Genomic DNA, 16,747 nt, shown 5'->3' with positions numbered 1-16,747 from the left:
AGGCAGGTCACTGAATTTAGCAAGTGTAACTATTAGTACTAACTGTCCCAGCCTGCCCTCTGTCCTCTCAGGCTCCCTTCTCTTTCCTGTGTCCTTGCCCCCTACCCTGTTCTTTCTCCTCCCTAGCCCCCCTCCTTTTGCTCTCTGTGCCTGTTGCTCAGCCCTTCTCTGGTCACCAGTCTCTGTACCAAGAACCCTCTCTCCCTGGGGGGTATCCAGGTCGTTCTGAGTACTTTCTCTCCCCTTTGTCTTTCCTCCAGCAAAGTGTCCCAGCGGTGAGTTAGGCCAGAGACAAATTGAATACTTCCTAAGATGCTACTATAGAGAAAAACTGGAAACTGGATGACTAGAACTTTGTAGAAATTATCGAACATTTTAAACACAACATTCCAAACTAGTAGCTGTAAAATAAATTTTTGGTAAATTCAGTGAATTGGTCATTTGATAACACTGATGAACAAACCTAAAAGTATCTAAATATTGGCAAAAAATAAAATGAATATTTAAAAATAATGGGATCAAATCATTATTTGTAAACTTGAAATGAATATAACGTTATATGTCAGTTATACCTCAACTGAAAAAAAAATTAGAAATCTGTGTAAGTCAGGAAATTTCCATATGAAATACTGAAATTTTTATTCATAAGAGAAGTAAACTATCCTATGACTTCCAGTTTTGACAAATGGAGTGTTTCTTAAAATACTGGCAATTTAAAAACACACTTCTAAATAATTTGTGACACTAAGATGAAATCATTATGAAGATTAGAAAATGTTTAAAAATTAAGAAAAACCAACCTGGATCTGAGTGACAAGATATTACATACAGAAACCTGTGGGATGTCTAAGTTGTCCGTAGATGGACCACCCACCCCCTGTCCCCCCGTTTATTCTCATATCTGCGAATCTTGTTTCTGTTTTGTCATGTTTGTTCGTTTGTTTTGTTTTTTAGATGCCTCATGTAAGTGAAATCATAGCGTATTTGTCTTTCTTTGTCTGACTTTTTCAGCATGATACCCTCTAGGTAGATGGACAAATCTTAATGGTATATAATAAGCAAACCCAAAAAAGCAGAAGGAAATACTAAAAATAAAAGAAAAAATAACTAATAAATAGATATTAACACAAAAGCTGCTTCCCTGAATAAATTGACAGAATCAAACAAAAAAATTAAGTTATAAGTAAATAATATTAGGGTTGGAAAGAGATATCACTATAGTTATAGTAAGGAAATAAATTATAATATTATGAACAGCTTTACACTAATAAATGGGCCATTTTGTAGAAAAATATAATTTACCACACCTGGCAGAAAAGTATAGAAACATAATAGACCTCAATCATAAAATGTATCAGTAGTTAATAATCTACCCCCAAAATTAAGAAAAAAAGGAGGGCATCCAGAGCATTTATAAACAAAATCTAAAAACCTTCAAGCTATTAACTGTTTTATGCAAACGGTTCTAAAGAAGAGTGTTTTATGAGGCTAGTATAATTTTGATATCTGAGACATAGAAGAGCCATTTGAGAGAGGAAACGTATAAGCATGTTTCACTTAAGAACATTGATATAGATATAAAAGTCCTCAATAAGATATTAGCTGACCAAATGCAACAATGTGTATGGGGGAAAAAAAAGACCACCAACTTGACCAAATAGGATTTATCTCTTTATCTCAGTAATGTAAGGATAGTTTAACATTAGATAACCTATTAATTTGCTAGGAGAAAACCTGTAAGAAACAAGAGTCTCAGAAAAAGCATTGATAAAATTAAAATCCATACATAATAATCCTCAGCATGTTTGGCATAAAAATGAGTTTTCTTAAGCTGATAAGGATGAATTATATAATCATATAGCAAACATCTTACAAGATAGTTCAGTGTTGGAAGGATTTCCATTAAACTCAGGAATAAGTTTGAGGATTTCAGCTTTAATCATCTTCATTTAGTATTGCAGAAGAGGTAACCTAGTAATATGAAGATGAAGAAATAGAAGCAATAAGGATTGAAAAGGAAGAAACAGAACTGACCTTATTCGCTGATGATATAATTGTCTACGTAAAAGATTCCCAAGAGTATCTGCAGATAAAATATTAGAACTAATAAGATTGTTCAGCAAGGTTGCTGGATATAACATCAGTATATAAAAATCAGTAGCATTTGAGCTTCCCTGGTGGCGCAGTGGTTGAGAGTCTGCCTGCCAATGCAGGGGACATGGGTTCGAGCCCTGGTATGGGAAGATCCCACATGCCGCAGAGTGACTGGGCCCGTGAGCCACAACTACTGAGCCTGCGCGTCTGGAGCCTGTGCTTCACAACAAGGGAGGCCACGATAGTGAGAGGTCCGCGCACCGCAATGAAGTGTGGCCCCCGCTTGCTGCAACTAGAGAAAGCCCTCGCACAGAAACGAAGACCCAACACAGCCAAAAATAAATAATAAAAATAAATAAGTTAATAATAAAAAAAAATCAGTAGCATTTTCTAGAACTAACGATAAGCAAATTGAAAATATAATTTTATACAGATACTGCTTAAAGTAACAAAAATGATAAAGTACCTAAGAATAAATCTAATAAATAATTGGTTTCTTTTCATTCCAGAGTACCTTTTTTCATTTCATTAATGGTTATCAGTCTGTTCTTAGTAGAAACATATTAGTATAATTCATTAAACAACCTCTAAACTTTCTGTACTAAGAGCCATTAAAAACAATGACCCACCATTTATTTGTAAAATTGAGTATGTACAAATTATATACATATATATGAAAAGCTACCATTTTTCTCCTTAATACTTGAGTGCTTATTATGTTCTAGGCATTGTAGTTAGGTTTTATATAGATAATAATTCCTGACCTTGAAGAACAATGAAGTAAAGAAATGGGATATTATGCATATAAGGAGAACAGCACAGTTAGTTGTTTCATTTATGACAAATCATTGTACAGTGAGGGCATAAAAGAATGATCACTTTGTTGAGAAGATGGGGAAGAGGGTTGTGGATGACTTCATAGACAAGATAAGCTATTGAGCCACGTCAGAAGGAAGTATAGATGTTTACATGCACGGTTTAATCTGTTATGATCAGGCTAAAAATGGATGGTGTGCGTAGGATGGAAATCACTAATCTAGATGCAAGCTCATTGGGTTTGAAGTATTAGGATTATGAAGAAGTCCAAACGTGATAACATCCTTAGTGGACATCCAATAAACAGTTATTATTAAATGAAGGTATGTGCATCCCCCTTGACTTTGAAAGCTTTTTGAGATTATACAGCCTTTTTTTTTTTTTTTTGCAGTATCGGGCCTCTTACCGTTGTGGCCTCTCCCGTTGCGGAGCACAGGCTCCGGACGCGCAGGCTCAGCGGCCATGGCTCACGGGTCTAGCCGCTCCGCAGCATGTGGGATCTTTCCGGACCGGGGCACGAACCCATGTCCCCTGCATTGGCAGGCGGACTCTCAACCACTGCGCCACCAGGGAAGCCCCGAGATTATACAGCTTTGTCAATCCTTGAAAGTTAGAATCGAGTGAAATAATTTGTTCACATTTTAAAATTTCTATATTGGAAAAAGTGAACTAATGATTTAGATAATTCTCTTTTGATTCCAGTAATATTTTCCTCAACTTTTTCTAATATTCCGTCACTGAACAAGTTGAGTGAACATAACTATCTTTTTTTGCCTGCCCTTTTAATCTATTTGCCAAGCAGGGATATATGTAGATTTGCCTTAAAATTTGGTTTATAATTTTCTGGTAATGTTAAATTCTAGCTTTGGGTTTCTAGTAGCTAAGGATTTGTGACCTCCCTACCCCCCAGCCCAATATGTATAGAAATCATATGGTAAGAGGCGATCATATCTTTTTAATTGTAGTAAAAATAACAAAATTTACCGTTTTAACCATTTTTAATGCATAGTTCAGTGACATTAAATACATTCATACTGTTGTGCTGCAACCATCACTGCTCTTCATCTCCAGAACTTTTTCATCCTCCCAAACTGAAACTCTGAACCCTTTAAACAATAATTTTCCATTTCCCTCTACCCATAACCCCTGGCAACCTCCATTCTCCATTCTATTTTTATGAATTTTCCTGTTCTAGGCATTTCAAATAATTGGAATCATACAATATTTGACCTTTTATATCTGGCTTATTTCACTTAGCATAACATCTTTAAGTGATTATATTTTAAAAATTATTGTCAAGTTTGGGTATTGGCGGATGAGGTAATTTAGATAGAGCCTCTCTCTGTGAACGAAAACAGTTGGACAGAATATTTAAAAGAAAAAAGTCTATTTGGAGAGCTTACATGGCAATGAAGAATTATGGGTCCATGACCTAAAAGCAGAAAGAACCAGAGAAGTGAGCCCAACTTGGGACGTATGTTTACCCGGAACCACATATCAGTTTTGAAAGAGGGGACTGAGTAGCTGAACAGAGCTTTTGGAAGATCCCTGGGACTAGTAGAACAAAACTTATAAGTTAGGGCCTGCTAATGAGGGGAGGGTTGTCTTGGTAATCCCTCAGGCCATGATTTGGGACCCAGAAGCCCCATACCCTGGGGAAGAAGTTGGACTCATAAGTAGACTGGCATTTACAGGAACTGATACTCAGCCTCTAATGACATTTTAATCACTTTTGGATTAAGGTAATTTGAGATTGTTAGTTTCCCTAGCTGCTTGTCAGAAACAAATGTAAATCTTCCCTGGAAAAACAGAACATCATCGTAGGCCTCAAAATTTCCATATAGTTGTCCATAGACAATGTCTGGCATTCAGTCAAAATAACCAGAATGCGACGAGACAAGAGGAACAGTAATAGAACAGACCCACTGGGAATCCAGTTAATGGGATTACCAGAAATTGACTTTAAACTGTGCTTAGGGCTTCCCTGGTGGCGCAGTGGTTGAGAGTCCGCCTGCCGATGCAGGGGACATGGGTTCATGCCCCGGTCCGGGAGGATCCCACATGCCGCAGAGCGGCTGGGCCTGCGCCTCTGGAGCCTGTGCTCCGCAACGGGAGAGGCCGTAACAGTGAGAGGCCCGCGTACCGCAAAAAAAAAAAAATAAAATCAAATAACTGTGCTTAATATATTCAAGGAAATAAAAGATAAGATTGAGAATTTCAGTAGAGAACTGGAAGCTTTTTTGAAAAAAGAGCCAAATGGAAATGTTGGAATTGAAAAATAAAATAACTGCTATTAACAACTCAGTGATGGGTTCTACAACAAATTAGAACCCACTAAAAAGAATTAGTAATCTGGATATAAGTCAGAAGAAAATATTCAGTCCGAAGCTGTGATGTTCTGAGAGAGAAAAACATGGACATACGAAAAAGCTTAAGAGACATAGGAAATACAGTAAAAAAGTATAAGGTATACGCGTATGTTATTGGAGTCCCAGAGGAGAGGAGAGAATGGGGCAGGAGCAGTAATTGAAGACACAATAGTGAACAAGAATTTTCAGAAGTGATGAAAGGACCATCAACTTAGAAATGCTGTAAATCTTAAATGGGATAAATACAAAGAAAATCACATATAGACCCATCATATTAAAATCACTGTAAACTAAATTCAAGGTGAAACTCTTTAGAGCAGTCAGTGAAAAAAGGACAACTTTAAAGAAGCAACAATAAACTGTCAGCTGACTTCGCGGTAGAAACAGCAAAAACTTAAGAGGCAGTAGATTGCAGAACTAATTCTGCAAAAAGAACTAATTTAGTTCTTTTAGTAGAACTGAAAGAAAATACAAAAAGAACTAATTTAGTTCTTTTAGTAGAACTAAAAGAAAATACGTGGCCACTTAAAGTTCCAAACCTGATACAAATAGTCTTCAAAAATCAAGGTGAGGGCTTCCCTGGTGGCACAGTGGTTGAGAGTCTGCCTGCCAATGCAGGGGACACGGGTTCGTGCCCCGATCCGGGAAGATCCCACATGCCACGGAGTGGCTGGGCCCGTGAGCCATGGCCACTGAACCTGCGCGTCCAGAGCCTGTGCTCTGCAACGGGAGAGGCCACAACAGTGAGAGGCCTGCGTACCGAGGGGGGAAAAAAAAAAAAGGTGAAACAAAGGTATTTTCTTACAAGCCAAAATGGAGATAATTCATCACCAGGAAATCTGCTTCGAATGAAATTCTAAAGGGTGTTCTTCAAGATCAGAAATGGTCCGAACAGAAGCTTGGAGAGGGCAGAAGGAATAGAAAGCAACAGAAAATGTAACTATTGGGTAAATCTTAAATCATCATCAACTGTATAAGACTACTAATAATGTTTTATGGGGTTTAAAATATCAATGGAATTAAAACACCTGATAAAACTAGTGTAGGACTCCTAGGATGGGCATTGGAAGAAAGGGAATGTTATTGGAGATAAAGTATTGTAAGTCCTTGCATTGTTGAGGTAAAGCTAAAAATACTAGTTTTTATTTGTCTTTGATAAGTTTAAGGTACCTGTTGTAATCTCTAGGGCAACCACTAAAACAACAGTGAAAACATGTATAACTAGCAGGCTAATAGAGGGGACAATAATAAACAACTCTAAAAGAAGGTATGATAGATTTAGACCCAAATTTATATATAATTTACATTAAATGTAAATGGACTGAACACTACAATTAAAAGCAGAGACTGGCAGATTGGATAAATAACACAAAATTGATAGTATAAAATTATAGCTGCACACAAAGGACTGAGAACAGCCAAAGCAATATTGAGGAGACAACAAAGTAGGAGGACATACTCTAGTGGCTATCAAGACTTACTATAAAACTACAATAATTAAGGCACTGATGTTGGCTCTAAGATAGGCATATTGGCTAGTAGAACAAAATAGAGCCATTTAGTCACTTCATTTATGAAAAAGGTAAACCTGCAGCAAGTTAATAGATAGTGCTGCATCAACTGGACAGCCATATTGAAACAAAAAGGAAACTTGAACCTTATATCATACCATAGGCATAAATCAATTCCAGTTGGATTGGAGACGTAAATATGAAAGTTAATACAATAAAGCTTCTATAAAATAATATGGGGATAACATTTTCATGACTTGGAATTGAGAAACATTTCTTAAACAGGTTACAAAAAGGCATTAACTATAAAGAAAAAGATTGTGAATTTGGACTGAATAAAAGTTAAGAACTCCTGTTCATCAAAAGACACCATTCAGAGAGTGAAAAGGCAAGTCACAAAATGGAAGAAGTATTTGTAACCCATAACTGATGATCCCAACAGTGAGATCATCCAGAATATGTAAAGGACTCTTACAAATCAATAAAGAAAAAGATGGACAACTCAGTAGGAAAATGGGCAAGATTTAATTTAAGCAGGTATTCATAAAAGAAGATCTCTAGATAGCCATTAAAACAGGAAAAGGTGCTAAATCTCAGTATTAATCAGGGAAATGCTAACTAGAACCACAACGATGTAGTATTCATACCCAGCAGAATTGCTGAAGTAAAGACTGACTATACCAGTTACAGTGTTGTACTGTATGTGCAGGTGTGCAAGCTCTTGTATACTGCTGGGGGAGTGAAAATTGATAGGACCGATTTGGAAAGCTACTTTGAGTTTTCTACTAAAGTTGAACATATATGTATGGCTTGTAACAGTTCCACTCCTGGGTATGTGCCCAACAGAAATGTGTGCTCATTTGGTGGACATTTGGTAGGATGTTTATAACATTGTTATTTTTAGTAACACCAAGCTGGAAATAATCCAGATGTTCATTAATGGGAAAATGGGTGAATAAACATGATTTGTACAATGGGATACCATAGAGCAATGAAAAAGAATAAACTACAAGTACATGCAACAAATAGATACCTCTCATAAATAATTTTGAGGGAAAGATGGCAGATAAATTACAATATGTATTGTGTAAGTCCATTTATATAAAATCCCCAAACCTACAAAACTGACCTTTGATGTTAGAGGGAGGAAGAATACCTTTTGGGAGACGGGAGGAGTTGAGGAGGTTTTTGACGTTAATGTCCTATTTCTTGCTTAGGGTTTTGGCTACATGGGAGCAATCACTGAGATACATGCTTATGTTTTATACACTTCCTGAATTTATAATACCTCAGTAAACATGTTCAAATATATTTAATGAGGGATATAGATTTTCTTTCGTTTTGCTGATTTACTCTTTTAAGGCCAGCCTAACGTCCATCAGACTGTTACTTCTGCAGACTAATTTTACCCGAGATAATTGTTTTAACCATTTTTTGCCAAGGTGTGTCAGGAGCAGGTTTGAATGAATATGTCCAATCAGGCTTTGTTGACGTTGTTGATTTTGCCAATTATTAGCTTGACTATATAAAAAGAATTACTGTCTTTTAGGTCGTGATAAATTGTGCCATTCCTAAAGGGTTGAAGTACAATCAAGCTACACAGACCTTCCACCAATGGCGGGATGCTAGACAGGTGTATGGTCTTAACTTTGGCAGCAAAGAAGATGCCAATGTCTTCGCAAGTGCCATGATGCATGCCTTAGAAGTGTTGAATTCACAGGAAACAGGTAGGGTGTCCTCTGGTTACTTGTTTTCTTGAACTGAAGTGTCATGTATATATTAAACCAAATCTTTTCTGACCAACTTTAAATCATGTATGTATTTGAAGTGATTCTTGAAGTTCTCTTGTTTTCTACAAAAATGTGAACATTTGATTGTTGATGATAAACGTGTACTATAAAAGGATAATCTTATGAGACTGTTAGTAGTTAGTAATGTTTTAACCTTCTCATTTGAAGTTATTTAGTTTGTTTTTTCCGATCTAGAACCTCAACTTTCATTGCAAGGACATGAGACCCAGAGAATATGCAGTGGATTGAATATGCATATTTGTCATCATCTTATTTTTTATGAAAAAACACATGTTATCTCAAACATCTTTTTTAAGCCACTACTGAACTTCAAGTAGGACTATCTACTTCCTAGTAGATAAAATTCTAAAAGTTGTTTAAAGATTTTTTGGAGTGCCCTCAGGTGGTACAAGCCATGAATTGCATGTCCTCTGACACTGCATCGTGGTCAGAAAGATGTGTAGAAATAATTCACATTATTTTAAAAAAACACAGGATTTAAAACTGTGTATGTATCAGAGGTGAGCTCTGTTTTTATTTTGGCTTAAAAAAATAGGAAAAAATATACCAATTTGTGGTTCTCTCTTTGGGGAGATTTTTATAATCAGAAAATTAAGGTTATAATAAAACAACACATATGATTACTCTTGTCTTTGTGTATTTAGTAGCAATCTTATTGATATAAGCATGCCATAAACAAAATTTATATATTTTAAGAGGAAGTACTTATATAGTTATATTAAAATTTGGTATTTTGTTGAAGGTATAGAATTTCAAAACCTGTTATAGATACTTTAAATTTTATACCTTGCCCTATTCTAAAAAGGATTGGAACATCTAGCCCATGTGTTAGTCTATTTCACATATGAATTTCAGAGTAAGAAGACCCTTTGGAATCTTGCTAAAACTACATTATGCCTGTAGGTAGTTTATATTAGATTTTCTTTTGAGGAAATTAGCATCTCTATAATTTGTACATAACTCATATCTTATCTATTTTGAGAAAATAAATCACTGGAACTTCTTTTGGTTTGTCAGTAAGTCCAGAAAATAGCATAGAAAAGTCTGCTCGTATGTACAGTCTTGTATGTAGATCATCTAAGTCATTGTACTTTTCTTTCAGTCATCAGTATTTTATCAACATTCTCCTGTAGGTATAGAATTGCTTTTCTGTTGCCATAGTTTTACCATAAGGAAGCAACTCTAATTGTGGTTCTTAATATCTTAATTAAGTAGATCAACTACATAATAAATAAATAAAGGACCAAACTTTAGATCTAAGAATATATGTACGACAATAATGTTTGGCTTCTCCGTGTTTGGAACAATGTAACATTACTTTTATTTCTGAACCTTCAAAAGATTATCCATGGATATTGGGAATTAAATGTTACTAATTTAAAGTGGTTAAAATTATTATTGTTCATCTTGTCATCAAATTTTTTTAACCAATTGGAAAAGACTTTTTATTGGTGTATAATCATATAATTTGTTTTCAAAATGCAAATGCTAACTAATGTTTTTTCCTTCTGATCTTGATCTTTTGAAATTAATGAGTCTTAACGTGGAGAGACTCAATTACATTCTCTATTGTAAAATTTCCACATTATAGAAAGTTTAGTAAATGGGAAGATCGCCCATCATCTCACTAGCTACACAAGCATTTTGGTAAGGCAGAAAAATTGAATAGATTCTTCTCAGATAATTTTGAAGCTTTATTCTCTTCTCTATCACAGTCTCAACTTATCATGGGCTGAGGAAAGAGAGAGAATGGTGGAAGAAGTTGGTCCATCCTAGCCATCTCCTTGCATCATGGCCCCAGTCACTGGCAAAGGAACTTTTGGTTCTGTAGCTTTTTCATCAGAGAAGACAAAGAAAGCATATAAAATGGCTGATGTTCTTTATAATCTGATTTATTTAGAAAGTGACTGTTTTTGTAAATTATTGCAGTTAAACACTGTCTCTGATTTTTGATAGCATTGATTGGCTTGGCAGTGGAGGCATAGGAGGATTTAGATGATATGAATCAGAAGTGTCCTCGGGAAAGGATATAAACTTTTCTGTAGATCTCTGAAGTAGGATAGGTATGTACCCCACCCCAGAGTTATTCAGTGGGCCCCTCCTATCCACCTAAACAAACATACCCAATAATGTCACCTCTCATCTTGAACATCTTTTTGCCTTCCACAGCTGTTTGCTTTGGGTTCATAGCCAATTCCTTGCTAAAACCGTCTATTCTCTTCCTGCCAAAACCAAGTTGGGAAAGCTTAACTCTTGCATGTCCCTCCTTAAGCAAACAGTGTACCCCGTAAATCTCTGATCAGAAGTGAAAGAAACAAACTTATTCATAAAGGTAAAGTAACTACAGCTATTAGTCTTTTTTACTTAGTGTTTTATCACTTTTTAAAACCAGTTTTCCATATTGAATGCTTCTGGCTTTTTTGTTTACTAGGTGTTAATGTATTATTCGTTGAATATTGGTTAGTCCTTCTTAGTGGTGTTCAGGCATTTTTAAGTTATGGACACCCTTGTTCAAACAAAATCTTTTCCAGATGCTCAGTTCATATACAGACCCCTCCCCACAAAACAAAAACAAACCTCCAGAGCTTCTCTGATTAATGTAGGAGTTGGAAGACCATAACCACTGGGGCACCCATGTACCCTAGAGCAGGATTTGGAAATTACTAACCCATCTTCTCTGCCAAAATCAAAAATCGCACAATTCTCCCTTCCTCTTTCCCTTGACCCCCACGTCTCTAAATCCTCAAGCAAAATTTTTAAATTAACAAAAAACAGCTTTTTCTGTAGCTAGTCATACCTTTAAAAGGTGCTCTGTGTACATGTTTAATATTTCCATTTCTTTCATGAAAAGGGTGGGTGGCAGGAATGTTTTCCTTTATTTTGTTTTTAACTTGATGTGCAAGTATCTAATATACTGGAAGGTACAGGAGGTGCTAAATACAGTGAGTTATATTTGGAATTTAAAAAACGCAAGTCACATGTTCTAACATTTTTGAAGAAGAGTTGAATTAGTGCTTTCTTTTATACCAAAAGCTGCAGTTTATCAGTTTCCTTTGTCTAATGGAAATGGACTCAAATAAGTACATTCAAAATGCATTATCCCCACCTGATATTTTTGATTTCTGTATTATTAAGTACATTTATAGCAGTTTTGCAGATAATAGTTATGGATTATGTAAAATGTAAAGTCAGTCCTTTTCATGATTAGTGGATGTGAACTTGCACAATCTATTTCATTTTGAAAAAGATTTAAGTCATTTGAAAAGGAAATAATTTTTAAATTCCATTTTTTTAAACGGAAAATCGTATTAGAGTTCAGTAAGATTATTCTACTATTGTTCTACTGAACCAAGATTAAGCATACCTTTATAAGCATACCTTTATAAGAGGAAAACCTTAAAATATTTTACCATTAACTAAGACTGCTTTTGCTGGATTTTGTTTTATATCTGTTGAAAGCAAGATATCCTCCTGTTGGAAATTTTCTTTAGACTTGGTAATTAAATATTTATAAAGACAGATTCCATTCTTTTTTTTTTTTTTTTTTTTTTAATTTTTTTTTTTTTTTTTTTGCGGTACGCGGGCCTCTCACTGCTGTGGCGTCTCCCCTTGTGGAGCACAGGCTCCGGACGCGCAGGCTCAGCGGCCATGGCCCACAGGCCCAGCCGCTCCGCGGCATGTGGGATCTTCCCGGACCGGGGCACGAACCCGTGTCCCCTGCATCGGCAGGCGGACTCTCAACCACTGCGCCACCAGGGAAGCCCTCCATTCATTTTTTAATTGTTAATTTGGTCTGATAAACCTTTCACTGTGTGCATTTGTATGAGTTTTATCTTAGCATTTTTTAATCTTTTTGAGATATGTTTTGGAATTAAATGGATTTAAAATATCTCAAAAAGTTTCTAGAAATACTTTATGTGTTTTATAGTGACAGTTATTTTTCATTCTTCCAGAGTGCCCGTATTCATGGGAGCAATATTAAGGTTATATCACAGAAACCATCAAACAGGTTTTGAGCGTAGGTCCTGTGCTAGGCACTGGGAATAAAGCTAACATGATAAGGCCTATCCCTTGCCTTCCAGGATTTCACAGCAAAATTAGAATTCGGTTTGTAAAATGCTGTGAATGAAGTATGCAGAAGAAAATTCTAGGGTAAAGGAAAGTTTTGAAGAGACGGTGATGCTTGAGCTATGTTTTAAAGAATGAGTAGGTGATAGAAGAACGTTCTGGATTGGCTTGGAGCCATGAGAGCCTGGAGCAGTTGGGAAACAAGCAGGTGATGTTGTGGCTTGGGCACGAGAGTTTCTATTGGGGGAGGGAAGTCACAAGAGATGAAACAGGGAAGGGCCTTGTATTCTTGCTGAGGGGTGTGCAACTCATGATGTCATCTGCCGTACGGTCTTTGAAGGGTGCTGAATAAATGTTTGATGTGATCAGGTTTGTGCTTCAGGACAAAAGTGATGGATTGGTGAGCATGTGGTTGCAGGCATGGAGGTGGGTTTCGGACGCCGCTGTGATAATATCAGTGAGAACGATGAGGTCTGAAATGACACAGTATAAAGAGGAAAGGAGCAGAGTGAAGAGGAGGTGACAGACTTTATTCAGTGCCTACCGTGCCTGTGAAGACATTGTTCTAGGCCTTCTACTTATGTCCTCATTTAGTCGTTAAAGCAGTTCTGAGGCAAGAATAATAATCTGTTTATTAGGCACCAGCTGTGTGGCAGGTCCTAATTGGGCACGTTTATTACTGATAAACTTTATAACAACACTGCAAAGTTGGTGGCATTATCCTTGCTTTAGAGGTGATGTTGGAGCTTTCAGAAGGTCACTGGCCTGGCCCAAGGGCCCACAGCTGGACAGTGGCGTAAGTGGCGTTTGTACCCAGATTTAATTTTAGCATTCAGCCTCTTTCTACTATATCCGTGAGATGTAACGCGGACTGGTCAGGGAGGGGAGGATGGTGTTCTAAGACAATTAACAGATGTGTCAGTTTGGGCAGCTGGTGAAGATGGATTCTAAAGGTGGTCTTGGATAATAGTTTTCACTTCTAGCTTTCCTTAATCAATAATCTTATTGGAGAAGTAACACTGAAACAGATAAAGCGTTAGCTGCTCATCAGGATTAAATGAGTAACAGGTTTGGGGGTTGGGCGGGTGGGACAGTTTTTTTGTGGGTGCTGCCACGTACTGCTTCCTTCTCTAACTTACCTCTTCACACCCTTCCCCATTTATAAATTCAGTCTCCACAATAATGTGAGGTTAATCTGTCACCCCCAATTTCCAATTAGGAAGACTGATATGGAGAGGTGGAACTTTCCTGAGGTCACATATACCTAGAAAGGGAGGCACAACTGGGACTGGGTTTTCCCGACCTCCAGGCCATTTCTTTTTATTGCATTCCTCTGCTTTTCAATTCAAGATCTTCAAAGCATATTTTAAAAGGCTTTTGAGGGAAGTCAGTTTCAGGTGAGAAAACAGGAAAGAGAAGAACTTTCATTTACTTTTTGTTTTATGGTTTTTAGTAAAATTTTGTAGTCTTTCATTTTGATTTGGTGGAAAAGAACTTAAAATTGGAGGTAAAAGACTCCAGTGTTGACTGTCCCTCTGGTGGCAGATTGCCTTCTCTGAAGCTGTTTCCTTATACTACATGAAAGGATCATGAGAATACCTGTGTTAGGATATCATGGGAATTAAATGAGATAAAGACATTAGTATTTTAAACTATACAGTAGAATGTTATTTTTTAGTGCTGACATTTAAAAATACACAGAAAATTCTACCATGTGGATTAATTTACTTAGAGGAATAAAAGTGGTAGAGAGACTTAGAAGTTTTCTCCAACCTCTTCTGTGTCTTTACTGCCTGGTACAGATATATCATGTTATGTTCCTCCTCCCCTGTAGAAAATTAATTAATTTATCCATCCTTGGATACATGCAAGGGGAAATAAGACTCAAATCTTGCCCTCAAGGATTCTTCTACTCTTGTAGAGGAGATAAGACACAGTCATAATCCAAAAGAGGAAGTCATATCTGAGGTACAGATAAAATCCTGTGTGAGTATGAGAAGGGGAATGAGATTCTTTTCACTGGAACAATTGGGGAAAAGTGTTAATGATGAGATGGCTTTTTGAGCTGATTTTGAAAGATGGATAAAATGTAGGCATAGGGACATGAGTTGGGGGAAAAGGCATATCCAGCCTAGGAAATAGCGTATGAGTACAAAAGTGGAAAGAATGAGATTGTTTGTAGACCAGGAGTTGTTTGATTGGCCTGGTGGGGATTAAAGTCAGAAAGGTAGGTCTGATCAAGAAGGTCCTTTGAGAGCTGTGGGTGATAGAGATTTAGTGTATGTTTTTGAGCAAGTGGAATGACGTGAACAAAGCTGTACTTCAGAAGGCCAGCAGTGGTTTGAAAAGGGAGCTGCTGGAGGCCGTGAGACAAGCCTTAAGTTTCTGAGTGGAGGCAGAAATAGTAAGAATAGAGAAGAAAATTCAAAAAGGAGAGGGATTACAGTGATAGAAGCAGGTGCGTTTAAACAGGAAATCACTATTGTACGACTGCTTCATCCCCTTAGGTAAATTTTTCTTTAAAAAAGAATTCAGGCTGCCCATTTTCACATGACAACAATAGAGATCTCTGAGAGAGTATCATATCCGTTTGCAGATAATGTGGGACCTAAAATTATTTCTGCTATGTGAAGAAAATCAGTAGTTTGGGAGAAAGAGGTGAAAAATGAAAATGTAGTTCAGCATAAGTTTGAATTTTTCCTGTGAACCTGAGTCCAGGTTTTAGAAAGAATGGTACATGGGCACAGTTTTTGTCTGTAAATAGCTTTTAGAGAACAAATATGTTAAGCCCACAGTTGAGTAATTTATTAACAGAGTTAGCATACACGTTATATATGAATGTCCTTTTCCTTGGGAGATAATTCTGTTTGGGTTAGAACAATGATTTTCAACTTACTACCCACAAAGCTACTACAGAACAACTGATAGAGTTCTGAGATAATTTTCAGTGTTTTGGAAAGCTAAATAAACGATGTACATCATACATTCCAGTGACAGGTTGTACCTCCTAACTCAGATATAAGCTTCTTTGTTTGAGACTAAATTTGCCAGCTCTGTGGAGATGCTTATTTATCTAAAACCAGTAAGTTCTAATTAACTACTGTTGACACTTTGAAGAGCTTGTGATTGTGCCAAGATACTGGTAAGAAGAGTTGCAGTAGTCCCAGTGCCTGAATTGAACACGACCATTTATGTATCTTTGCTTACTTGTGGAAGAACAAAGATTAATGATAAATACAGTTCCTTTGGACAAGCTCACCCTAAACATGGAGTCCAAGGGGATTAGTTAAAATAATAAATGGGTTTCTAGTTGTTGAAAAGGTTGGGAACTACTGAGTTAGGCTTCTGGTTCCTGTGCCCTACCCATCATATCTTATAACCTCTCTCCCAGCCTTTCTCAGCCAGCGTTACGTAAGAGAGCTAAGTGCTGATGCAAAGTGATTTGGGTGACTGTTCTAACATATGAATTATTATATATATTCATATGTGACTTTATTTATAATAAAAGAATTTTAAAGTATTTACTTCATGACTTTTAAGCTTCTAGTCACTGTTTGGGAAAGCTGCTTTGGCTTGACCATAACTCAAGTCTGATATTGCATTTTTCATAAGCACAGCTTTAGACTTAGGTTGTGTGACTTAGGATATTGTCCTGCTCCAAAGTGGGATTGATTAAATAACTAAAAGAGACAAGATGTTTTTGATAAATCTGTATTTCATAATCATATAGAAAGTTATTTTAGCCTGAAGTTTGTTGTCAGACAGACACTATTCTGTCTCTCATTCTTGTTTCTCTGCTTCTCTGGTAGTTGGGCATCTTATTGATGTATTGTCTGTTACAGGTCTAGCTGGTGACTTCAGTTCTTCAGGCTTATTTTACAGTAAGCTTGAAATTTAATTAGTGGCGCTGCAGTGAACTGAGGATGTCATCCGTGATTATTTACGTGTTTCCCTGTGTGAGAATAGTAATTTGTATACAGTTACTTTACTTGTATTCTTGAATTTTAATCGTATTTGTTGCCCATAAATTGGAGAAGCATTTGCTGGCTGTTAAACAGTCGAAAATTCTGATACCTTT

General features: G+C 36.7%; 1 protein-coding gene across 16 annotated transcripts in view; it reads left to right on the top strand.

Annotated features, from left to right (window-relative positions):
- Nucleotides 1-16,747, top strand: part of ENAH (ENAH actin regulator) — a 156,845-nt gene that overhangs the window by 80,989 nt on the left and 59,109 nt on the right. For all 16 annotated transcript variants that reach the window (XM_060127775.1, XM_060127742.1, XM_060127759.1 and 13 more), the window contains one exon: nucleotides 8,340-8,517. In XM_060127775.1, the coding sequence (XP_059983758.1) occupies nucleotides 8,478-8,517 (40 nt within the window). In that variant the 5' untranslated portion in view covers nucleotides 8,340-8,477. The remainder of the gene's footprint in view (nucleotides 1-8,339; nucleotides 8,518-16,747) is intronic.

The sequence above is a fragment of the Lagenorhynchus albirostris genome, chromosome 2 (assembly GCF_949774975.1).
Source record: "Lagenorhynchus albirostris chromosome 2, mLagAlb1.1, whole genome shotgun sequence".
Lineage (NCBI taxonomy): Eukaryota > Metazoa > Chordata > Mammalia > Artiodactyla > Delphinidae > Lagenorhynchus > Lagenorhynchus albirostris.
This window is presented reverse-complemented; position numbering and strand designations above follow the sequence as displayed.